The following is a 26,194-nucleotide window of genomic DNA, read 5'->3' on the forward strand; positions in this document are numbered from 1 at the left end:
AACAAAGAACAGGGCCTGGAGCTGCCCTGAAGGGTTGCCCTTCACCCCATGTCCTGGCCAAGCCTTAGCTGAGCCCTTGTGTGCAGAGACCACACGTTCCTCTGTGAGGTGCTGTTCTCTGTCTCCAGCCAAGCTCAGAAACCAACTCGGGCTCAAAACAGTGTCTGTTGATTTGATGAAACTTGAAATTCTCTCTCAGATACAGAGAGCTATATATCACATATTTCATACTTCATTTTCTATAGATTTGGTAATATTTGTATTTATAATATATGCACATTAATAAGCTTTGAAGATTTTCTATAAATCAAAGAATGGTGTAATTAAGTCACAGCAAGTAAATCAGATCCCTAACAGCCTTAATAGATAGCACTTTATGTCAACTCCTCTTTATATCGCTGTGCATATTTTAGTTTTAGAATTCCTGCTAATCCAGTTTCTTTCTGGGAAGGGAACCATGAGAGTGTCCACTTAATAAGAGCCAACTGTATGTGTTAGGAGTGGATTTTCCCTTCCCCAACCCAGATCCCTGCGACCGCTGCACTCAGCTTTAGCTGAGGACACTGGCCTGAATGTCGTCAGCAGGCCAGACGCACGATCACATGGGTTTGGCAACTGACACGCTGTTTTACTTGTTTCAGCTAATTGATGAGTGCAGAGAATTGGGTGTTTGTTGACAGCATTTCATGCTCAGGGGTCAGGTTCACTGCAGCCCCTGGTCTGAATTAACCTGGTCTGAATTTGTGTCTGCTAACACAAAATCTTTTCACCTAACAAATCAAATTCATTAAAGCTTTAGATCATATTCACCAAGGCAATATTAAACTGTGTGTTACGTTGCTTCAATGTTGTTTATTATACAACTCAGGGATGGAAAAAATGGGGACAAATCCAAAGCACTGTTACATCTGTATCTGCAGGCTGGCACTGGCATTTCTTGTTGAAAATATTAGCAAAGAATAGGAAGAAGGCACAGAGGATGACCTAGGCCAGTGTGGCGAAGTCAGGGCTCCGCGCCATGGCTCTATGAGGTCGCCATCGCTGAACCAGGTGCTAGTTTTCTGGAAGAGCACACGCAGGTTCAATCAGTAACTGTGCATGCGATATACTCTGGCTAAGGAGTTAGCAAATCCACTGCAGCCTGACAGCCACATGCTCTGCAAGGAGATGAACAGGTCTGGAATCCCCTCTCGGTGATGCGCAGGCTTCTGTCGAGTGACCGCCCTCAGCACACCTTGCAGGAGCACATCTTAGCTATCCAGGAGTGATGCCTCGGCTCACCTAGAGAGAACACAGCGCCTGGGTTACACAGCGGGACGGACTGGGACAGCACAGAGCAGGTGGGGTGGGGCGGGGTGAGGAGGAAGTGGTGCGGCCGGCATTTCCACCTTTCTTCTATCCTGAAATAAAGCATGAGCGGAGCAAGCAACAGTCTTTTCTTACAAACCGGGCAAACACCTTGTGATTTTGTGTCAGGTTCAGTTATTTTTTAACTGCCAAGGAAGATGAATGTTTCTAACAAGATGAACTGGGTATGAAATTAATACATTTCCATGAATTTCAAGTAGTTTAATTGTTCTCAGAGAAACCCCAACTGCAGTGTCAGGTCAAGCCTTAGAAACTGGTTGAAATAGGGTTTGAGCTGTCGAATCAAAAAGCATGCAGTCCTCAGACTACTCGGATGGCTTCCTGGGGGCTAAAACCTGTGACTTCAGTTCGCTTTCCTGTTGAACTCTTCCACGCCTCGTTCTTCCCTGTGCCGTTTTTATATTAATGAAAAACCCTGATTTCTAACCCCCACTCCTGCTGGCAGAAGGTCACAAAGGTGATTCTTTGGCTTAAACTAATATTGCCTACTAAATGTGCACACGTGTGTGTGGGAATTAGTCCATGATGCTAATTCCTTTAAAAATTATTACATTGATGCTCAATTTTCCCTTTGGGCAAATTAATCAAAATGTTGATACTGTGAAATGCGGCCTGAAGGCAGTGCTCCCAGGTGCTTCTCAGGCGGCTCGGGTCCCCTCGCGCTCTGCACAGCCCTGACTGATGTGTGGTTTTCATGCCCACCTTTCCCCACCTTGGGCATCATCACCTGTGCTCACCAGGAACCCAGCCCCGAATCTGCCTTGCTGTGCGTTTCCTGGCTCCTGCTGTTGATTCATGAGCCAGAACACTAAAAGAAGCAAAGCCCACTTTGGCCTTTTGCAAAGCCTTCTCCGCAGAAAGCTGCACGAGATCCAGTTCTGTTCTTTGGATCCATGCAAATGTACTATTGATTGACAGTGATGCATGGGGACCTGCACACCAGATGTGCCACATGAAAGCCCCCGAAACGGTCTGCTATTGGCAGGCGCATCTGACGACCAGCTGCTTCGGAGTGACAGGGAAAGCCATGTGAGCGCATCCTTCTCTGGGCTTCACGCTCTCTCTCGCCGCTGTTTTCAGCTGAGGTTACTTGGAAGTCTCTGTGCCTGGTGAACTAGGAAGTAAAACTTTTCATTTTCCAAGAAATGAAATAAAACTTCAGATCTCACCAATACCTCACAGAAACGGTGGACACTGTACTCCCCATCATGGATGTGGAGCCGACAGCCAGGACCCTTCTTTTACAGATATTCTGGAGAATGAAGATTGACTACTGTTCGCTGTGCAGGTTACCTGAGTTACCTAGCCAAGGCTCAGCTGAACTACTTCTGTGACAATGTTTTTCAGGTTCAAAGGCAACTGGGCCTTAAGGAGCCCAAGAAAACTAGCTTAATGACCCTATAATCACAAAAAAGGAGCTGCTGGCCCATGCTGCTGGCTGTGTGCTTCTATTACTAGAGGTGGGAGTTACTCCCCGGGTTCCAGGGCCACGGAGCCAAGGGGTGAGTGGGTGTCCATCACAGAGGCTTCCTTCTGGGCTCACCTGTGAGTCTGAATGCTTTGCTATGAATTGCTCCAAAGAGGAGACAACCGAGTGCTACTTCCTGGCCTAGGGAGGACCTCCAGTTTCATGGGCTGGGGCAGAATACCAGGAGTGATCTGTGTGGAAGGAGCCCTGCCAGCCTTAATAGGCTTCAGGGCACCTGGGCACCAAGCATGGCCCCAAAGAGGGTCACAGCGGACACCTATGAGAGCAGAGGAACAGCTGCTCCAGTCCGAGGGATGGTGACCCACAGCAGCCTGCAGCCTCAGACTGCACTCTGATGACAGGGCATGTTGGGCTGGGGAGGGATGCCCAGAGTGTCCAACATGCACGGGGTGCAGTAACTCAACCAAGGCAGCGCCATTACTGTGTACACGCACATACGCACATGAATACATGCTCACGAACACATGCACACACACAGATACATACATATACATGCACACACATGAGCACATAAACGTGAACATTTACACACATGAACACACAACATATACATGCATGTGAACACATACAGAAATACAAACATGTGAATATACACATTCACACAAACAAACATACATATGCAGGAACACATACATGCATACACATATACATGCATATACAAACATACATACACACAAATACATGTGTATATGAACACATACATGCACACCAACACATTCATAGATACGCACATGAAAATGCATATATGCACACATACATGAATATATGCATGCATATGCACATGTGTACACACATGAACTCATGCCTACAATGAATAATACACACATGAACACACAAATACATGTATGCAAATATATGCACACATACATGTGAACACATGCATAAGAACACACATACAATTTTGATTTTATTAAAAACTATCAACCTTTAAAAAAATCAACTTCAACTTTTTCAAAAATTTCAATTCTCATGTTTCTGTGCTTCGATGTCCTTGATGTATGAATATGAAAATCAGGTGTCATTAGGAACTGAATGAAGTTCTAGGTGCTATATAAGATGACGGCTAGAGGATTTTGAAGAAAAGCCTTTGTTTGCAAAGAACTGTAGGAAGCAATGCTCTCAGCTGTGCTTGTATGGGAAAGCGGTCCTTCACTTTCTGTTCAAAGGACCGGCCTATTCCTTGGAAATGATGTAATAAATATATCAGTCACTTAGCACTGCAGAGATAAAGCCACGTAAGGTCAATATCCATTAGAGCTGGGAGACTGACCACCTCAACTTGGTAAGTGGGGCGTTTTTACACACATGCAAATGTTAACAGGATTCTATATGAGTGGTACCGCTCCAGTGGGAAGTGTACAAAGGATGCACTCAGATGTGCATGTGCCCTCCCCATATGATGACTCTTCAGTGAATACAACTACGAGTTTAGCTTCTGGAGCACCTCTGTAGTTCAAAGATGTCTCCTCAGATCTCACCCTAGACAATTCCCAAATCTGGTTTCCTTAACTAAGGTGGTTAACATGTTCCTGACAAGGTAACGAACCACCAGAGCAATGCACACCACCTCGGAACACTGACACTTGAGGGACAAGACAGTTTGAAGTTCAGTTTTGGACTCTGAGAAGTGGGCGGTCATATTTTCACAGTTCAGGGAAGTTCCCCTTGCTCACCAAAAGCAAAGCTTTCCTCTGGGCTCCATTCTGAGAAAGTTCCTTACCTCAATCCCACTTGAAGGAAATACGCTGTCATCAAAATCCTTCTTTCCAAACAAGCACCTCTTTCCGAGGTGTCTTAATTTCTTATCACAGAATTTTACTCACACAAGGAGCCATAAATAATTCATGCCATCGCCTCTTTGTTGTGTGTCCCCAAATGGCACCAAGCGAAAGGTGACAGCTGTGTCAGGACGGCACCCAGGGTCTGGCATGACAAGTGGCTAACAAGTTTCTTTCAGTCCCTCATACAGGAAGACAATGGCCCGAAGTGCGGAAAGAAGCCCAGAGACAAAATAAGACTGCTTTTTCTCTTTACCTAAGTGTTTGCTATGAGCTGATTTCCAACCCACAGCCCTGGTCATTTTCGAGGGCTGCCCAGCCCCCACGCCTCACACTCGCCTGGCCATTTACGCCTGGCCACGGATCAATATGAGCAATTCCTGGAGAAATACGATGTCTCCATGACAACCAAGCCACAAATTCTCAGTGGAAGGCAGTGAGACCAGGACTGAAGCCTCCAGAGGTTTGTAGGCCTATAAGGCAAGATGTCTCAGAATGCAGGGATGGACAGAGGAAGGGCCGAGTAATTCATCCTTTATTACCAGCATAATGACGGCTGGTGTACAGGCCAGCATTCACTCCTGGAGTCAAGATGCCTTATCGGCACCTATGTTTCCTGGTTAATCTTTCTTTTTGGGGGAGATCCCTTTGTGTGCAGCAGTCCCACAGGCTGCCCTCGGTTCCGTGCTGTGCCTGCGGAGGGAGGGGAGGTGTTGGCACAGAGCCGCTCTGCTCTTGTCAGAGGCAATGAACTCCGAGGCAGCAGACACTTGACTTGCCGATGTGACCGCCTGACAAAAGGGTTGATGCGGAACAGTTTATTAAGACATTGTAGGCACCCACGCAGGATGAGGTGATTTGAATCCAAACTAAATGAAATTTAAATAGAAATGTCATTGTAGACACTGAACAGGACCCTGTGCACCCTTCTGTTGTCCATGAGAGGAACCTACAGTTTTCTTTCGGCCATTAGGGCAGGGGTGGGTATATTTGCCCATAGCCTCCCCCATCACTGGCAAGCCCAGGCGTTTCTCTGGGCTGGGCAGAGGACGCTGGGTCTGGGCAGAGGCTGGGGGCAAGGCAGTGCTGTCTCTGGAGGAATCTGATGGTGGTGAGGGTGTCCCTTGTGCGAAGCTGTCACTGCTGGGCCTACGGAGTCCCGAGATGACTTCGGAGACCTGACATAGACTACAGGCCGCAGCTCCCACTGAAAATTAAATCTCAGCTGCTCTCCTTGGGGAAGGATCAGGGGACTGTTCGCAGCTGGCCCCTGTCAGGGAAGGCTGCAAGATTGGAAATCTCTTAACCAAGCTGACAGGCCGCAGGGAGAGTGAATCAAACATGGGAAACAGGGCGAGCACAGAAGCTGAGAGGGGCCGAGGGTGCCGGGGCCAGAGGAGCAGCAGCAGCAGCAGCTTCGCCCTCTGTAACAAGGGACTTCCTGGCACCTGGCGGCTCTGGTGGCCCCAGGAATGTCATTCACCACCTGCAAGACTTTCTGCTTTAGTCAGTCAGTCAGTCATCAGGGGTAGGCTGTTTTAAATCACACCAAAACACAGAAACAAAAATCCACACTCCAGCACGTTTGGCGGGACCTTTCCACAGATGAGGCAGGGCTGCGTGGCAGGAAGAGTAACTGTCTTGCTCAGCGTGACAACGGGCTGCTCTCCTGCTAAACCCCCTCACCTGGGGCGCCCTGCTTGCATCTGGAAAGGAGGTGGAATCCCAGCTGCCAGGCTGGTTCCCTCTGCCAGCCTCGGCCTCCCTGGGTGCGCTGGGCTCTCCTCAGGCTCCTGATTTGAAAGACTTAGAATGTCAACTTTCTCCAGTTCCCCGTCTTGCGTGTATTAACCAGTTCAGCCTAAAATGGATGATAATGAACTAACAGTGTCAGCTCCCCTCTCAGTCACCCGCCTTTGCACCTCCTCCGCCTGAATTCCTGATGAGAGAGAGAGATAACAGCCCTGCGAGGTGACCTCTGGGCTGACCATTAATTTGACAGTGCTGCTGCTAAGGGAACACAGCACTACAATGCCCCACTCCAGGACCCCAACGCAGTGTCAGATTTATCATTTCATACTTGACTATTTTTAAATGGCTTTCACCTGGACTTCCAGGGCCTTTCAGGACGGGTCTGCCAGGCACATCCTCCGAGTCCTGGAAGCTGGCCATCTCTGAGGCGCTGTCATGCTTGCCTGGGCTCGCTGTGGCTGTAAAAGTCAAGGGAGACAGAAGGAGAGGGGCAGAGATGAGGAGGCGGCAGCCAGCATCATGAAAGCACTTCTCTCAGTTCCAGGGATACTTCCAGGGACACACTATGTAAACACAAATAATAAATTGAAATAAAATGTATCCTCTAAGTATTTATTGGCAGACACATAATTAGTTGAAAAATCCATAGATGTGACTTTATCTTAGAAGAAAAATAAGTCCATGGCATCAGCTTAAAAGCTACAAAGTAACAAAGTGATGCCTTGCAAGTAGAAATCGTATTTTTAATGCATAAATCTAAAACAATAAAGTCAATTAACGGCCCTCATGCTCTGAGGACCCCAGGCGGCTGGGAGGCCCAGCTGCACGCTGGGAAGACCCTTGGCTGGGCGCTAATGAACACACTGGATGTGTTTCGGTTCTCTTTCATGGAATTAAAAATGATGATGCAAATACCACCCCCCAAAGCCTTTACAAATAAATCTTTAAGGATAGAAGGTGTACACTGAAAAGGAGTGCAGGGTTGAGATGGTAGGTCTTTCACTACCGGTCAGGAGTTCTTATTTCTTAGGCAGGAACATGGACCACAGACGGCGGCCAGCACAGGTGTGCAAACGCGTTTCCTCTGAACGCCCGCACCCAGAGCTCTAGGTGGAGAATGCATGGAGGGCCGTGTTCTCCCTGAGCAGCAGCCTGGCCCGCATGTCTGTGTGTATTTGACACACCCCATGCCGTGGGGCAGCAGTTGCCTGTCAGAAAAGCCGGGCACTGTCTTCACCAAGTAACTCAGCGGAAAAGGAAAACAAAGTGAGGCTCTAATCTCAGCCCACTCACCTGCCTGAAGCCATGTGCTTAAATAACACACACACACACACACACACACACACACACGTGTGCACACGTGAATATGGTGGCGTTCTGCATGTCATCAGTGCTGCATCAACACCATAGACCTCACTGACACACGCACATTGCATCTACCAGCCAGGCGTGTGTGACATGGCCTCTGTGTGGTGTCTCCGCCAGGACCAGCTGTGCGCGCCTGGGATCACTTCCTCAGCCTCCAGTAGAGGAGGAGAGGGCCAGAGCCTGCACCTCGCACTCTGGACAAGTGACACAAGTGCCCATGGGGTGGCTTGAGGTCACTGGCCACCCTCCTTAGTGCCCTAAGGTGGCCTGTGGAGCTCAGCAGTCACAGCGTGAGCCCACAGACGTGTGTCAGAGGAGACTGGGAGACAACGGTGGCCCAAGACCCCTCATTGCTCTCAGCCCCTCGGGACACAGGACTCTTCTCTGTGTTTCAGAACTTCGAGCAAGACTTAAACCACTGTGTCTTAAAACTTTTTGTTTGGAAACAAAATATGGGAATTGTATGAAATTCTTATTTAAAATAGATAAATGGGCTGTCTTCATTTCGCAGCTTTGTACTGTTTGAAGAACAGTACAGTAGATCCCATATGAGCTCCCTGAGGACCACGTGTCCTGCCTGTCCCAGCACCTGGCACAGCAATGCTGCTGCAGGGCGAGTACAGGAAGGACACGGAGCCACCAAGCTCGAGGTCCTCAGACCCCGAGGACTTGCCCTCTCGTCACCTCTGGGGAATCGGTTCGCGCTCCTGCTCTGACCCACAGGAGACCATGACGAGAGTTTGCCAAGGCTGATGTGGGTTTGGGGAGGCACAGCTGGGCTTGGTCATCAGGCATGGATCTGCCTTTAACTTTCCTCAGCTTAGGTCACACTGATGGGTTTTTGGGAAATGTTTTCAATGCAACAGTTAAATACATGAACACTGTAGAAAGCGATTACATTGGGCAAAATTTCCCAGCTTGCTTTGTGTTTCTCTGTCTACATCTTCCTTGTTACTTTTTTGAAGTACTTACACTGGTATTTACAGTAGGGAATGAATCCCAAAGCTACATCTTGTCCTAAAAGCCAGTGGAGTAGCTTCTGTGTTTATTAGGGAACGTGTGTCACATCTGTCACCCGGTCTATTGTCCTTCCATACTTTCACACATCCCTTCTTCCTTTCCTCAGTTCATCCCTCCAACAGATACTTATCGAGCAGCAAATGTCTGAAGAATCTGCTCTGAATCAGGGACCCCAAAAGGGAGAAAGGTATGGATAGAGGACCCAGGAACAATAAAATGCCAGTGACCATTTTCAGGGGATAGAGAGGCCCCCAGGTGAAATGACACCTGGAGCGCCCTGGAGAGTCAGACATGGGTTCCGCCCACTGTCTCCAGCAAACTCACATCTCAGGCACCAGGAAGCTACCCTGTATCTGCCTTGTAACTGAAAAGTGTGGTTTGTGTGAGCACGTGGCGAAGTGGAGGGATTCTTCTTAGATACTTTGCTGAAGTGAATTGTTAGCTTCCAAATCTGAAGTGGTGTCAGCTTTGCTCATTTTACTGGGCAGCCTGCTGAAGTGACTGTGGAGGCTGTGACTGCCCTCTGTTGACTGAACGGGGGGCTTCTGTGAGTTTAATTGCCGGCTTCTCCCTGCTGCTGGCTGCTGGTAGGGTAGGTGAATACTTGCAGTTGTTGTTGTGGCTGTTTCCTAGGAGGGCTCACCGTTAAAGCCTGACATGATGGGTGGCCAGGGCTGCTCTAATGAATCATTTCAGAAATGGTGACATCCACGAATATTGATCTGGTGCTCATTACGAGTAGAGCCCTTTGCCAGACAGGGAGGAGACAGAAAGGAGGGAGCCTCAATGTACCCTCAGAAGACTTGCGATTTAGTTGAAGCACGATGGCAGCAACTTGAGGGAGCCTGGAGGTGACATCCGGAGGGTGGCATGCTTCTTAGGGGACAGAGGACACTCTTCTGCTGTCGGCAGGTGGCGGGGAAACTGGAATGCATCTTGCACAGGAAGTGGGAAGCCTTCCTGTGGGAAGCACAGAAGTGGGTGGGATTTGCACTGCAGGAGCGGTGTGAGCACTGCACGCGGGCCCAGGCCTGTGCATTTGAGGTGCTGCCAGCTTGGCACGCATTTTCAATAAATTCTCCTAGCTTGTCTCTTTGAGCCTCGGCTGAATGGCTGCTAGATTCTTCTCAGCTGTACCAGTTAGCTATGGACAGGCCTTCCCTTGCCCTGGACAGTCAATACTTTGATCTTTATGGATGCTGGGCCCATTTGTCACGGTAAGTTGTCCTTTCACGATACATATTGACTTTTGTTTATCAATACCAAAGTCCATTTGTAGCCCATTGCTAAAGTTCCTGGATATTTTCAGGGGTTTTTGAAGGTGCATTTCAGATCTTGGCAGAGAGACATTTCTGACATCAGTGTAGTGCAGATGGTTGCCAGGCTCATCTTCAGCTTAAAGTCAACTGTTTGTTTCCTCTGTAAAGGGTTCTGAAATAGTCCATGTAGGGAGGTAGTAGGGGAGGTGTCGAGGTAGAGGCCAGCATGACACACATCTGCTGACTGTCCTACCATGGACATTTAGCTGTCATGCATGCAAGACACTGACAGCCAAAAGGCCAGTGTTCCAAGCAGCTCCGCAGCAGCTCAGGGGTGAGGCACAGAGGAGTGAGCCTGCTTTGCAGGCCTGTGTCTGCCCAGGGCACTTTCCTGGGTAATCCTAAGTAATTCTCCTAGATCCTACGGAAAGGAAGGGCCCGGCCAATGACTAAAGGACATCACAATTAATAGGCAATGCTTGGGAATGGGAATGCTTTAAGAGAAACCCCACAGACTGTATGAGGAAGATTCTGGAGAAGAAGTTATTGTAGCAAACATACTGTCAGGCTCATAAGTGATCTCCTCCTCTTCCTCTTTTTCTCCTCCTCCACTTCCTCCTCCGTTCTCTGCTGTGGCTTCAGTCATCTGGCAATAATCCCTCCTTCCTTTGGTCATTATTCCCAGAAGTGACATCTGCTGCTAAAGGCAGCAGAAACAAGCCAGTAAACAACTGTAGGAAACAGCTTCTCCCCTCAACAAGAGAACTGTCCTCAAGTAAAATCTCCACCCTGCCCACCAGCAGCAGATGACCTGCTGTACTCGGGCACCGTGGTCCAAATAGAACCTTTGCTGAACACCCGTGTCATCAGCAGTGTAATCAAATCTGCAGCTGCGAATGATAGGTCCCACACCATAAAATGAACGAGGTGAACAGGGGGTCCCACTGATCACCACACAGGCTTCTGGGAAGTTAGGAGAGTGTGTATGGGAAAATCATTAATAACAAGAGAGGACAGTGCGAAATGCTGGTCAACTGACGAATCAACCAGTGTGGTGGCAGATAAAGGCTTGCCTACTGATTAACCAAAGACATAAAGATAATTCACAAGTGACAGTGGTCAGGCCTACGGAATGGAAGACCTGGGTTCAGTTCTAGTCCCTCAACAAGGCGGCAAGAACCGATAACTTCCTGCCTGATACCTTGGGTAACCTCCCAGTCCAAAGGAGACACCAAGAAAGAAACTAAGAACTATCTTCCCAGAGGCTTGAAAGAAAGCAAAAATGGCATCAAATATAGGTGGAAGTAAATAATAATGTCATCATGGCAGGTCACCAAAATGCTGTGATGTATTTTAAGCAAGAGGGAGATGTCAAAGCGATAACACTGATTTGTAAACAAAGATGATCACATTGAACAGATCCCAATTCAGTTTGCAAAGTGGCTTCTCTCTGCACAGATGTCTTATCAGGAAAGCCTATCTGGCTAAGCGCTGTGTACATATTACCGGACTTTAGAGAGTATCTGCCGAGATAATCGACAGTAGGACCTCTTAATTATATTTGAATAGCAATCGCTACCTTCTGCATCAGACGCCTGGCTGATTTTGTCTTCAATGTGGACTGGACACTGGAAAAAGAAATCACGCAGGGGAACCAAAAATTAAATTAGGTATCCAAGCTTCTTTATAATGAAGCAATAACTTTTATGGACAACTTCAGCAGAAGGGTGAGCCCAGAGCACTTGTGTCTTTTTGCTGTCTTCCTGCAGTTCTAATCTGATCCAGAACCTGAGTTTCTGGGTGGTGTTTCTACCAGGAACTGCTTTAAGGATGATGCTTTTCAACTGGTAAAAAGGAATTTTGCAGAATGCTGTGAAAAGTAACCATTGTGTGGCTAGCTTTGCCTCAATGTTCAGAATTTATTATTTTATTTAAATGGCACACACAGAGAGAATCAAATTGTTGGCTAATAGGACTAAGAGGAAAAATCGGCATGTAACTTCTGCAGGAGAGAAGTGTACCTCGTCATGTGAGGGAAGGTAGAAAGAGCGAGGAGCGGTACTGGCCGCTGGCTGACAACTCTGCCAACCGCGGCTTCATCGCCCCAAATACAGAAGCTCCTGGGATCCAGATGCTGGTGCCTCAAGCCCAAGGAAAGGCTGAGGAGCAGGACCAGCACTGCACCCCGGGCTGTCACAGGGCATAAGGCGAGAGGCTTGGGGTATGCACCAGATGGCTGAGGGCATGGACACAGGTACCTCAAGGTAGAAATTTCAGGCCCAGATCTAGGGTTTACAGTTCAAATTTAAGACAAGTACCCCAAATCTATTATTAATGCCAGCGGGCGGTTTGCATTTAAAAATCCCATCTGCCTCATTCTTTGAATAGAAAACAAAATCCTTCGCTATTTAGCACTGAAACATTTGTATTAATTGCAAGAAAAAAGACTATGAACAATTTCATTATTGAGATGAATGTGTGAGCTCCCAAGGAGACAATGTGTGGTACTGAAAAATCTGATTAACAAGACCGGGGGGACCTAGTTTTCCATCTCATAGTCTCACCTTAGAGTCTTTTATTTCACAAAACAGATTGACTGCGTGGCCACCTTTGGCGCCCTCCAGCTCTGAGAGTCAAATTCTGTCAGGTAAGAATCCAAGACCAGCTGATCATGGTGATACACACCTGTAATCCTAGCTACTCAGAAGGTCGAGACAGGAGGATCTCAAGTTCAAGCCATTCTGCCCAATTTGGCAAGATCTTTAAAACAGAAGTTTAAGAAAAGGGTGGGAGTGTAGCTGAGCGTTCTCTGGGTTCAGTCCCTGGTACTGAGTGGGGCAGGAAATCCAAGCCCAACTAATCATGTAGTCAGGGTATCACAGGGTACTAAGAAGTGGCTGCCACAGTAGGCCAGGGAGCTTGAGGACGGCCACATTCTTACTGAACTAAGTGAGGTTGATTTCCTGACAGAGGGAGGAAAGACAGGCCACTGTGATCTGCCAGTGAACAGGTAGGCGGGTGTGAGTGGTGCGGATCGAGGGGGACGATTTCCTCCACTTACATGAACAGGGATTGAGTCCCTCACAAGGATGTCTCTCTTCACATGTAAGGACGGGGTCAGGAAGTCATTTGGTCTCAGTCAAAAGCCAACTTGAACACCAGGTCTAATTGGACGCTCTCAACCCTTCGACTGAAGCATATACCATGGGAGACAGGTGTGAGCAAGTGTGAGCTGGGGAGCAGGAAAGGAGGTTACAAGGACCCGTGCAGCCCTCTCCTCTCTGCCGGGCCCCCCTTGGAGTCCTCGGGGAGGCGCTGGCAATGCTTTCGTTGCCTGCTGCTTTGGTGTCATCTCCCTGGGTTCCAAGGAGATGGGTGATGAGCAGATAAACAGGCAGTGAGGTTTTTCTTCCAGTATCAAATACAACAAATTTCATGACTTTGGTCTCTGACCATCCCTGAATAAACACACAGTGGAAATAACTGGGACACAGGACTCATTATTTTGTGAGTTTATTCATAATTGGATAAACCCTCTGCAAGAAGCATGCAGGTCAGTACAGCGATCTTAGCCCCACTTTTCTCTGCTGCAGAGGTTGTTATTTAAGAAGAAGGACTTGAGCACCTATCTTGAAGGACTCTTTCCTCACCAGAGGAAAGCCTGGGGCCAATGTGCAGACATTAACTCTTAGATTCTTTCTGCGTCTGGGTTCTGCAAAAGTCAGTGGATGCTCTGCCTAAGGTCCAAGCCAGAAATGCGTTCATGTCGCTTACTGTTCAGAAGTCTGAGAAAGCACTACGTCAAAAGCAGAAGTAGATTCCAAAGAAGAAACAAATAGGTCCCTGCATATTGACAGATGGAAGAGCAGTCAGTAGAGAGACAACTCCGAGAGGAATTTATAGTAAACTTCCCAGCTTGTATTTGAAAATGTAGAAAAAGGTCAGGAAAACAAGAGAGACCCTTCAATCAAGAGAGCATCAGGCTGGCATTGGCGACTAGAGATAAACATGATTTATATACCAACTTCAGATAAGGATTTGCAGACAGGAAAATTTAACCTCAGCAAAGTCTGCACTTGTCCGGAGGGGAAGGAGCCAGAAGCAGTGCCCTGCAGCCAGGGGAGGAGGAGCTGTCAGGCTGCACTGGCCCTGGGCCCCAGAAGAGCCCACGTCCCAAGGCCCAGCCTCAGAGGCTTGGCGTGGGGGATTGGCCAACCCCAGCCTCACACCTGTTTACAGCTGTACCCTCTGAGGGGCGACGTAAGTCTCACATGGCCATCAAGGGTGCACACACTCATCGCTCACATAGGAAGTAGGAAAGAAGGGTCAAATCTCCGGATGTGCCCTCGCCGCTGTCCTCCATTGGCCCTGGGAAGGGCGCAAGGAAGAAGTGGCCTCAGCCGCCACTGCCGCCATACGTTTGCACCGCGAGGCACCCTGTCGGGGGCTTGTTTTTATCTGAGTGCCACCTGAGTGGCACATCAGCGTGCACAAAGCCTGTGTCCCTGGGCAAGGCCGAGCGTGGCACACACAGCGAGTTGCCCCTCTGTGCCTGAATGGGGCCCTCGCTCTCCACAAGCCCAGCAGATGCCGGAAGCACAGTCACCAGCACCCTCACTTGTTTTTGTGAACACTTGTGTCAGACGCAGCCATTCATTTAAAAATGCTGACTCTGTAGGGTGCAATGTGTAACAGACAGACATCCTGTCAGATACCAAAGCTAACTCCCCGCGAAACACTGAGCCTCTTCAGGCTGCTGCACCAAAGAGATGTTTGCTCAAACCACAGAAACGGGCTGGGACGTAGTGCCGAACGTGGGTCCAGCAAGTCGGAAGCCCTGAGGTCAGTCCGCGGGGCCAACAAATTAAAAAGCAAAACTGAAAAAGAAAAGAGAAAACTCCAACACAGAGATGACCTTGGTGAGCAGTAGAGTCTCATCTGGACACTGGAGAATCCAGGGATTCATAGATAAATGATAAGAAACACACACACAGGATAGCAAAAATGCATGTGAATAAAGAGAAGCCAGTAATTACAGTCTAAGGAGACTTGCAGAAAGCTCCTCTGTGAGAGGAGGCCCAGTCCCACTGTGAGAGGAGGTCCTGTTCGTCTGTGAAAGTAGGTCCTGTCCCTCTGTGAAAGGAGGTCCCATCCCTCTGTGACAGGAGGTCATGTCCCTCTGTGAGAGGAGGTCCTGTCCCTCTGTGAGAGGAGGTCATGTCCCTCTGTGAGACGAGGTCCTGTCCCTCTGTGAGAGGATGTTTGGTCCCACTGTGAGAGGAGGTCCGTTCTTTCTGTGAGCGGAGGTCCGTTTCCTGTGAGAAGAAGTCCTGTCCCACTTTGAGAGGAGGTCTGGTCCCACTATGAGAGGAGGTCCTGTCCCACTGTGCGAGGAGGTCTGGTCCCTCTGTGTGAGGAGGTCTGGTCCCTCTGTGTGAGGAGGTCTGGTCCCACTATGAGAGGAGGTCTGGTCCCACTATGAGAGGAGGTCCTGTCCCACTGTGAGAGGAGGTCCGGTCTCTCTGAGAGGAGGTCTGGTTCCTCTGTGCGAGGAGGTCTGGTCCCTCTGTGTGAGGAGGTCTGGTCCCACTATGAGAGGAGGTCTGGTCCCACTATGAGAGGAGGTCCTGTCCCACTGTGAGAGGAGGTCCGGTCTCTCTGAGAGGAGGTCTGGTTCCTCTGTGCGAGGAGGTCTGGTCCCTCTGTGTGAGGAGGTCTGGTCCCACTATGAGAGGAGGTCTGGTCCCACTATGAGAGGAAGTCCTGTCCCACTGTGAGAGGAGGTCCAGTCTCTCTGAGAGAAGGTCCGGTCCCTCTGTGAGAGGAGATCTGGTCTCTCTGTGAGAGGAGGTCCGGTCCCTCTGTTAGAGGAGGTCCAGTACCACCCTGGTGCCCAGGCTCACTCCTGTGCCTATGCAGTCATTTCTAGGGATTCCAGAACTGCCCGTCAGGGGACTTTCATGACATAGCCTCTGCTGAGGTGGGCAGCGTCCCTCGTGCCACATCTCTCAGCTCCTCCTCACTCAGGCTTTGCTTCATCCCATGAGGCCACATACTGTCCCTGGGAGGCCCCACTTATTTTCTGGGTCAGTGCCCTGGGCAGGCCCTGAGCTATGGAAATCCATTCTCACCCAACCTGTAGGCCTCTGCTTACTAAAACATCAGTCTCTATGAACAGTTAGCTCAAATTCCACATTTTCCATGGAGTCTGCTTTGACCCACTGTCATGGTTAGTGTCTGGATGGCCTCTCAAGCCTCACACACTCATGGAGGTAGCTGAGTCTTGTGTCTGTGATTGGCTTGTTCTCCAGTTCTGGGATTGGTCATGTGCGTGCTGTACCCTCCCAGGGGCAGGTAATCCATGTCCAACATAAGGCAGGGAAGGTGGTGCAATTTACTTGCCTCAGTACTTTATCTGACCTGTTCCACAGTCCTCATCCCGTTGTCTGCGTCTTGCATCTGACCACCTTGCTAGGCCACATCAGTAGGAACCCAGGGAATTTTAAATACACCTTGAAGTTGTGCAGGTGTCATGGAGACATCTTTATCTCTCTAGGGAGCTGTTGCAGCCAAAGGACTGGGGACTCAGAGACTAGACGCAGAATGTAATTTTCTGCCAACCTTTGCTTGTCTCTCATCTCCCTAACAGGTTCAAACTAAGTGCATACTAAGCCCAGGGCAGCTTAGTTCTGGACAGTGGTGACCACGGAAGCTGCAGACACTGCACAGACTACTGTGAGCCAGGTTTCTAGGCCTTAGCATCCTTGATACATTGCCACCTGACCCATCAAACAGCCACACACATAAAAAGATTCCATCCACACCCTACAGGAGAAGGGAAACCCCTGACTTCCAGTTCATAAATCACAGAGTTAAATTCACCCTGGGGACTTCACTGCTATGAACTCAGCATACAGGCATAAAACAAATTTTGTTCTCACAGGAGATCCCATTTTTGTATTATTAGTTCAAGGAAAGGGTCACTCAATTTTTAAAGCATCTGGTTTGATTTCTGCTGTGATTCATGTTCTCTGGACACCCACAGACACACTTCGCCCTGAAATGTTTCCTGCACACAAAAACGTGTCTGTCTCTTCCAGCTGCAGGAGGGTGACGCTGTCATTTAATGTGCTCAGAAACAACACAGGGCATGTGAGTCTAGGCAAGGTGACCAGAAACACAAAACAAGCTTATTTAATACTTAAGCAATTATTGTTTTATCCAAGTTCTGATTTCAAGGTAGAATTCTTCTCCTTTTTATGAAGCAAGACCTTCCCTCAGGGCATGGTGGTGGTGGTGGTGCGGGGTTAAGAGAAAAATCCCCTGAATGTGAAGCCTGTGCTAATTCTCACTCTTTTGTAACATTTTTATTCTGTATTCAACCCCCTCGCTGATATTTCATTCCACTGAGGAGGCAATAAAATTTTTATTAATGTAATAAAAGAAAAAAAGAAATGAAGATGATCTGTCATAATTGAGCTAGGTAAAATGAATTCTGGTGATCTTAATGTAAAAACAGACTCTAATCTCTAAAGGAACACTGAGTTATGGAAGCATGATTTTTACATAATAGAACCATTTACGCCTGGCATTTCATCAGCGCACATGGTAATTCTGGGGGCTGTTGTGGCTGCTACACTTAGTTCTGTCCTGAAATTTTCTCCTTGGGACAGCTATCCTCAGAGGTTTGCCATTCCTGTGCCATCCAGCGGCCTCCTGTCTCCTTGATGGCCAAAGCCCCACTCCCCACACCACTGCTGCTGGGGAGCTGCACTCACACCTTGGCATGGAAACTGCTTCCCTTCATGAATTAAGGATCGGGTGGATCAATCCCCCAAAACCCAAGCAGGGAGGGGAGATGAAGCTCAAACTCTTTGCCAACGGATGGTGATTTTGTGTTGAAGCCTGTGGGCCCTGGGTAGCGTCCCTGGCAGGCTCAGCACAGGGAGCGCTCAGCAGGCCCAGGCCCAAGGCTGCATCCACATCTGGATTCCCATGACACAGCTGTGCAGCTCCCAGGTGCCTGTGCAGCTGCAGCAGTGAGGAAGACCAAACTGCTCTGGGAGTCCCCTCTACCAACAGACCCAATACACAGCTCAGGCTGGCTCTCTTCCAAGACTGCACAGCCTGGAAACCGCCTTAGCCTGAGAAAGTGTCTGAGATCTCGGCCCACATAAGCCCGGCCCTGGCCCCCGCCGCCCAGCCAGTTATCCATGGAAGTGGCTCAAGGCTGACACTCGGATTGACTGCTTTGTACTAATTTACTTCACCCAGATTCCATTTATCTGCTGAGGATCCCCCTGCGGCTGTGGCTGTAAGGAGACTGTGCATCGCAAAGGCACGCAGGCCGAAGCCGCTGGGTTGGAGGCATAGATGCCACCAGGGAACACAAGGGGCACAGCTGGGCCTGGAGCCTGGACGGTCCCCACATCTGCTGCTCTGCTGGCCGCTCGCCATCCCTGGGACTGTCAGAGCGACCCCTTTCTCCTTTACCACTGACCCTCTGAGCTAATAAGCTAATAATTAATTAACACAGAAGGCCTATGCCACCCACAGAGCACGCGGCAACTGGGCAAGCAAGCTCGCTTGCCCACGTGGCCTTTGGTCTTTCAATATAACGACCTTTCTTGGATCTTGTTCTCAATCAAAGATGCTGGGAAGCTGGACTAGGCAAAAAGGCAGTCAGAAATGGGGAGAAAGAGAACACCAACTTATTTACTGTCAATAGGGGGTCCAAAGAGCTGCCAAGGCTCAGAGTGAGCCACACTAGTCAGGAGCAGAGGAAATCTTCATCTTTCCTCTCCCGCAGCTGCTATGGGCTGGGGTCGGACACCCAAGGGTCCCAAAGTCTGTCAAATGAACTCTGGGACAGATGAACCTACGATACACAGGTCTCCACCTAACACTGCGGTGAGCCCCACCCTGCCCGCAGCCCAAAGGCAGCAATGAGGGAAAAGCACCCTCAGGGCTTTCAAAGTCAGGCGCTGCTGCAGCACACCTGGTTGACAAAGGATGAAGGCTTTGCACAAGCCGGACCTGACGTGCCCTGCCCGCTGCTTCACGCTCTGAAAAACAGCCGGGCTCATCTCTGACGCCCAGCTCAAAGATACCCGAGAAGCCCCAATCCAATTAAACAGAGGGAAGGAGCAGGCGGAGGTCCGCTAAGACCCATCATCAGGGGTTCTTTTCTTAATGAAAAACAGCATAATTGTGGGTCACATGGCTCCTTAATCTCACATTAAACCTAACAGATTGCTGACTTCTGCGGAGCATGGCAGGCCCGGCTTCCCACGCGGTGTGCTTAGGGTTAGGTTATTAGCCTTTATTATGTGACTGGTAATCCTTAAAGCCATGATTCTGTCTGGATATTTGGCCAGGATTGTACTCAGTGACACATGGTTTCTACTTCTAGGAGTGACGGTTTAATTGAATGATACAGTATGAATAGATGGTTAAAGGTTTCCTACACAGCTTTCCTTATAACTGGCCAGCTTCTAAGAGGTGTTTTCTTCAACACTGTTTGAAGATCACTACCGTGTTTAGTTTAGGATTCTGCTTCTACAAATGAGATACAAACAGCTCATTGTCACGGAGATTTATCGGCGCACTATGAAAATGCCCAGGCCCGTCACACGCCAAATGACCTCAGTCAGGTTCCTGAGCCTCTCTGTGCCTCATCTACAAGATGGGCAGGAGACTGGCACCTATGGGGGGAGGGGAGTGATGCTAACATTCAGCCAGTCACAGCCGGAACGCAGGAGGTCCCCATGCATCCAGCATGGCCACAATCTGCCCATCTAGAAACAGAATGCATTCTAGAACCTGTTCCTTTAGAAACTCCTTCAGGTGGCAGAAAGCTTTCCAGACCTCAGATCGAGGCACTGCAATGTCATAACGTAAAATTTCTCTGATCTAGAAACATAAGACATATCTTAAGTAGTTATACTGTCTTGGTCTCATTTAGGATTGTAAAAATCTGGTAGGTATTATTAGTGGTCCCTCTAACTTCACGGGGATATGGATCTGTAACCCTTTAGTGTTATCTGTTACCAAACAAACTCCTGCCTTGTCACCTGTAATTCTTGTGCTTTTCCCTAACATGAGCGCTCAATACGCAAGGAAAGAAAGCTGACACTGAGGACCAGAAGATGTGGGCTGTCACGGAAGAGTCATCCTAAATGCTTCTTTCTGTGGCTACAGGAAGGCGAAATGGTGCCACGCGAATTCCTTCAGGCAGCAGAGCAGTGGCCTCTGGAAGACACTGACTTGGGTTTAGAAGTTTATTGTTTGTATACAACTCAGTTTTAGATTACGGATACAGTTGGAGAGAAATCTCTGTATGTGTCTGTGTGTGCGTGTGTGTCTGTGTGTACATGTGTCTGTGTGTGTCTGTGCCTGTGTGCCTGTGTGTGTCTCTGTGTGTGTGTCTGTGTATGGTGTGCGTTTGTGTCTGTGTGTCTGTGTGCATGTCTGTGTGACTCTGTGTGTGTCTCTGTATAGTGCGTGTGTGTCTCTGTATGGTGTATATCTGTGTCTGTGAGTGTCTCTGTTTCTCTGTGTATGTCTGTGTGTCTGTGTCTTTGTGTGTGTCTCTGTATGGTGTGTGTGTGTCTGAATGCATGTCTGTGTGTGCATGTGTGTCTATGTGTCTGTGTCTCCGTGTGTGTCTCTGTGCATGTGTGTCTGTATGTGTCTCTGCATGTCTCTGTATGGTGTGTGTCTGTGTGTGTGCGTGTGTCTGTGTGTGTGTGTCTGTGTGTGTGTGTGTGTGCGCGTGTGTCTGTGTGTGTGTTCCTGGGGATTGGTCCTGGGGCCCTGCACTGAGCTCCATCCCAGCCCCGAAGATCAAAGCCTCTTAAAGGAGCAGCTATTGCCTTCATATGTGAAAGGGAACTGGATCTTGCTTCCCTACTCATGTGCAGTCCTCAGCCCCTGGACACTTTGTTACCAGTTTCCACTCACATATCAGGTTTGGGAAATGCTCAGACTGAGACGGAAGTCCACCCCCCCCCCCGAAGACAGACGTGCTAGAGGGTGGCAGGCGTGCACTGAGGTCCAGTGCTGACACCAAGCTGCCCACTGACTCCTTACCCCATTCCCACTGCTGGGGACAGTGCAGTGAGCACATCACAGCAAACAACTGCTATCCAAAGCTTTTTTTTCTGAAATACAAGTTAAACCTGGGCGAGAGGAGTATGCCTAAATCTTTCTTAACTAATCCTGCATTTTAAAAAAGTTTAATTTATTACAAAAAATTGTGGTTTCTTCTCAGGATAACGAGGGGCAGGTTAGATAACTGTGGCCATAGCTAAAGACCAGAACTTACTTGACCCAGAATATTCTTCAGCTGCTCCCCACCCTCTGCACTCAGCAGGCTCCGAAGTCCACCCGCTCACCGAATAGGTCTGAGCGCTCTGGGAAGCAGCACTGTGAGTCTTAAGCCAGTGCATGCAGGGACTTGGCAGTACATGTTTTACTACTGGGCTTCACAATGCATGGCAAAATGTACTATTTAAAAGTTTTGGCACAAAGGAACAAAATATCAACTTTTCTAAATAGACTCTGTCACACAAAATAAAAATACAAAAAAAGCAGAGAGAGAGAGATTTTAATGAAAATAAAACAGAATCAGTGAAAAACATGATTTTACTTGTGTATGTGTATGCAGATTTAGCAACACAATCGATAAATGTTAATGTACTGATCACCTATTAAAAGGAGGTGGCAAGATTGGTGAGCAAAGGAAAATCTAAGCCACCATTGGATAGGAGAGATACCAACCACAGAGTTAAGAAAGAGTAGACATAAAAACTAGACAGGCTATAAATAAATCAAAAGAAAGAAGCAGTTACAGTGTTATCCAACAGGGTGGAATGGAAACCAAAGAACAGTAATTAAAGATTGGAAGAGTCTATACTATGATGCTAAAGACTGCAAACCATAGTGAAGGGCTTTCACACTAATGCATATGTATATAGCAACATAGTTACTTTAATAGCAACATAGTTACTTTAATACAGCAGAGGCCACACCAAGGAAAGAGAAAATAAATACTAGTAACAGACAACTTAGCACCTTTCTCTCAGTCTGAGAAAAACAGTGAGGACCAGGTCCTTGGAAACCTTTGCAGATCCACAAGGTATGTCTGAAAGCTCTGAACGTCAATGAGACACAGAATACCTCCACATGAGGCTGCAGGCAGTCTGCGCCAAAACTGGCCACATTTGAAACTCCAAAGCATCTACCCAATATTCCAAGGAATGAGCTAGTTCAAAGATTCTCCTGATCACAATGCAATAAAAGCAGAAATTAATATGGCTAACTGAACCAAAAAGATCTTTCTACTCAGAAAATTTCAAAACACATTATCAAGACCCCTTGGCTTACAATGGAAATTCAATGCAGAATTGTATAAGTTTTTCAGAATTACAATAATGAAACCATAATATAACAGAATCAATTAATACAATTAATCCAGTTATGAAAGGCCATCCTCTAACACCAGAAAGCTAGTTAATAAATGTAAAAATCGATTAAGTAGCCAACTCAAGAATATAAAAAACAATAATGTAAGCCAAAAGAAATGAAGAAGAAAGGATTAATAAGCCAGTAAGTTAGAAAACAACAAAACACAAGAATTAAGAAAGAAATACAAAGGGTACTTTCAACAAAGTAATCAATGAAATCAATAAACTACTAACAAATCTAATCATGATGGAAAATTCACAAGTACATAACACAAAAAATGAAAAGTGATGGAAGAATTCTAATATAAAGGAAATTTAAAAATCATAATTAGTTACAGTCCATACAAATTAACTGAAAAACTAGATTAAATAAGTAATGTTTTGGAAAAACTAGTAGTCAGAGTAGAGGGTAAATTAATGATTACCATCACAAAAACTGGGACCGAAAAGTCATTTGACAAAACTTCTACACCAATTTATGTAAAAATATTTAAGAAAATAGGTTTGCTGGATATCTGATAAAGTATACTTACCTCCGCTCCAAAACCAATTTTGTATTTAATTTAGCACTGTTTTTCCCATCAAAATAAGACCACAAGGGTGACCACTGTTCCTAACTATGGCTTAACTCATGCAATGAAGCCAAGTAAAATATGCGAGGAATGGTTATGAAAATGGAGGAAGTAAAACTATTTTTTATTGGAAAATCTAATTATGTATCTGGAAAACTTAAGAGTCATGGAAATAAACCACTGCAAGTACCTGGTAACTTCATGATAGATAAATTATTAGCTTTCCTAAGGGAAAACACGTTCCCATTAGAAGCACAATGACAAAGAAGTACCTCTTCATAATAAAATCTTTAAATAGGAAACTTCCCAAATCCATGTGCGGGAAAATTCTGAGATCTTGCACAAGACTCGAGGCATCTGGAACCAGCTGACCGTTCTCCTGTACAGAACAGCCCTGAGAGGGAGTGGATTCCTTGATTCGTCAGATCAGCCACTAGGACATGATGTCAAAATACACAGGAACCATCCCAAAGACACCCAGTGGACTTCCTGTATCAGAGGATAGTTAGGGCCTCGCATGTGAGCTCACGATCAGGGCTCAGCACAGGTGCTGCTGGAGAAAACAGACCGACACTGGCTTGCACGAGTGCTCCTCTCATCAGCAGAGCCCAGTGCTGCCTTCTGGTAGAAACGAGTGCTAAGTATTCGAAGCCGGCAGAGCACCGGAAGGGCTACACTGTTACTGTGAGTGTCCAGTAACCAGTGAGGGTCTCTGGTGAGAGGCTGGGTGGACCATGTGATGCATGACCTCTGCATCTCTCAGGTGGCAGCGGTCCCAGAGCTAAGCCCTGACCCTCTACCCTGGGACATGCATGCTTAGGTGACAGAAATGGGGCACTTCCAACATCACCTGCGACAAGAATGGCACTTGGTTCTTTTGGTCAGAAACCTAGACTCGGAGGGGTCTCAGAGTGACCCCCTGAGCCAGGCACCTGCCTGCCCTGGCCATTTTGCGGCCACACAGAGCTATCTGTTTAGGTACTTGAGCAGGCCGTGGCATCGAGCTAGGTGGAGGAAGTCACTACTGTCTTTGCTGGGGACTCAGAAGGGACAAGGCAGGCCTGAGGGGTGGGCAGCAAAGGGAGGAGAAATGTCAGATCTCCAAGGTGAATGCAGGACAGTCACTTGACCTTTGGAACTGACCACTTGGCACTGTCTGCTGAACGCAGGGCCACTGTGTCCAGTCGGAAGTGACAGGCATCAATGGGAGGCCAGGATGCTCAGCCTCCTTTCTTGCTCCTTAGGGTCCTTCAGAGTCCTTCAGAGGGTCTTCAGAGCTGTGCATTGGTCATCACCCCTGGATGGCCTATGACTCTAAATAAAGCCCTGTGTGAGGGCTGAGCAAGTCCTGGCCTCTCTCCAAATGCTCTGAGCTCCTGGGTAAGTGCTGTGAAAGAAAGGAGCAGTGACCGGGGCCTCCATGTCCCTGCAGGAGGCAGAGCTGTGGGTGGAGGAAGGTGCTGCCAGCTTGGCTCCAGCACCAGCAGCCAGAGGTCCTGGGGTGCACATGCCGTGTGCAGAATTTCGGCCGACTTCAAAGAGAGCGATTTTGAGGAGAGAGGGTTAGTCACCAAAAGGAGAAAGCAAGGCATGAATCTTTGATGAGCTGCACTTACTAATTTATAAAGGCAGTGGGAATTGGTGTGAGTTTAAAAAGCAAATGCTGAAGAACTCTCCGGAGTGTAGTGTATGGTAACGATTTTCTGACCATATCGCAGGCCGATTCTTTCTGTGGGTGGGGAGGGGCAGCCTAGTTGTGAAGTGTGACATGGTTGGACAGCTTATCAGGGATTCTAAGATGTTTAAAACCAGCTCTGGTTACTTAAAGACGGGCAACCATTTGTTAGATGGGGTTTGGAAGTCAACACAGTTACGGGAGAAGACATTTTCAGAGTCAGCAGAGACAGATGTGCACAGCCAGGGATCTGAATGGGGCTTTGGGGTCATCTCAGTTCCAACACAAAGGCAGTGACAATGACAGGGAAGGAGCCCCAGAACTTGGGAAAATGTAGAGAACAAGGGGGTCACAGCTGTGCTTGCCTCGTACAGAAGCTGCTGCTGTGTGTACCCAGGGGACGTGGATTCCTCTCACGGCACTGTCACACACGTCTGAGGACTCTGGCTTGTCAGGCACATCCAAGTTCTGGCAGGGAAGACGCAGCCACAGAACAGACACGGCAGTGCTCCTGGCATGAGTGCCAACAGGGAGGTGCTGAATGAGAGGGTCACACATGGGTGCCAAGCAGGGGAGTGCTGAGCGCCTGAGTGTCCCCCACAGGCTGGGGACCTCGCTGCCTCGGAGGAGTGCAGGAGAGAGATTGCTGGGGGAAACTTATGTGGCCATCTCCACGAGGCCTGGTGGTTAACACACGGGCCCCTGACCTGCAATGCGTCCTCTCTCCCTTGGATAGCCCTGCTGTGGTAGAGCAGCACTGTGGTCAGCGCAGAGGAAGTGGCTGTCATGGAGCTCCCAGGACCCCTTTATCTGAGTGCAAGGCCTTGGCCTGGATCTGCAGAGGCTGCATGCCCACTGGTGCCCATCTGCTTCCCATCATCCACACTGAGTCTTTCCTGGGTGAATGAATGTTGCAATCTTCCTCTGTTCAGCTGAGCCAGAAAAATTCGAGGGTCCCCAAGTCCGTGCATCAGCTCTGAACGGCGCCCAGGGCCAGGCCTTGGCCCACAGCTGCGTCCCCTGGTGATCTTGAGCAGGGACCTAAGCTTCTCTCAGAGGTTAACGCAGTGACACATCTCAGACTGCAGGGCCGAGGGCCAGGGTCTCCCCCATAACCACTTAACCCCCAAGTTAGTTCATAATGGTTACCAGACAATCCAGGAGGGGGAAGGAGGGAGTGTGGTTGTGCGCCTAAGAAACCTTATTTAGAGAAACAGGAGAAGGCTGGGTTTAGCTCACGGGCCGTGGTTTACAGAGCCCTGGGCCCAGCTGAGCCCAGGGTCCTGAGTACAGTGGCCACTGTGATACCGAAAGCCTGTGGGACCTCTGGCCCAGCGCTGCAAGACAAGAACCCCTGCTTCCACTTCCTAAGCATGGAATGCAAATCTCCCTCTGCCTCCACCCTCCCAAGGCCCATCTCACCCCCACCCTGGTCCTAAAGAGAGG

The 26,194-nt window shown here is 48.4% G+C and overlaps 1 protein-coding gene across 1 annotated transcript in view; it reads right to left on the reverse strand.

Moving 5' to 3' along the window:
* Nucleotides 1-832: 832 nt before the first annotated feature.
* Nucleotides 833-26,194, reverse strand: part of Wdr72 (WD repeat domain 72) — a 172,886-nt gene continuing 147,524 nt past the window's right edge. Inside the window, exons 19-20 of the mRNA XM_023565937.2 lie at nucleotides 6,741-6,845; nucleotides 833-1,281 (exon numbers count right to left, since the gene is read on the reverse strand). Coding sequence (XP_023421705.1) covers nucleotides 1,226-1,281; nucleotides 6,741-6,845 — 161 coding nt within the window. The 3' untranslated portion in view covers nucleotides 833-1,225. The remainder of the gene's footprint in view (nucleotides 1,282-6,740; nucleotides 6,846-26,194) is intronic.

The sequence above is a fragment of the Cavia porcellus genome, unplaced genomic scaffold (assembly GCF_034190915.1).
Source record: "Cavia porcellus strain 051 isolate PalLab524CR breed Dunkin Hartley unplaced genomic scaffold, mCavPor4.1 scaffold_1, whole genome shotgun sequence".
Lineage (NCBI taxonomy): Eukaryota > Metazoa > Chordata > Mammalia > Rodentia > Caviidae > Cavia > Cavia porcellus.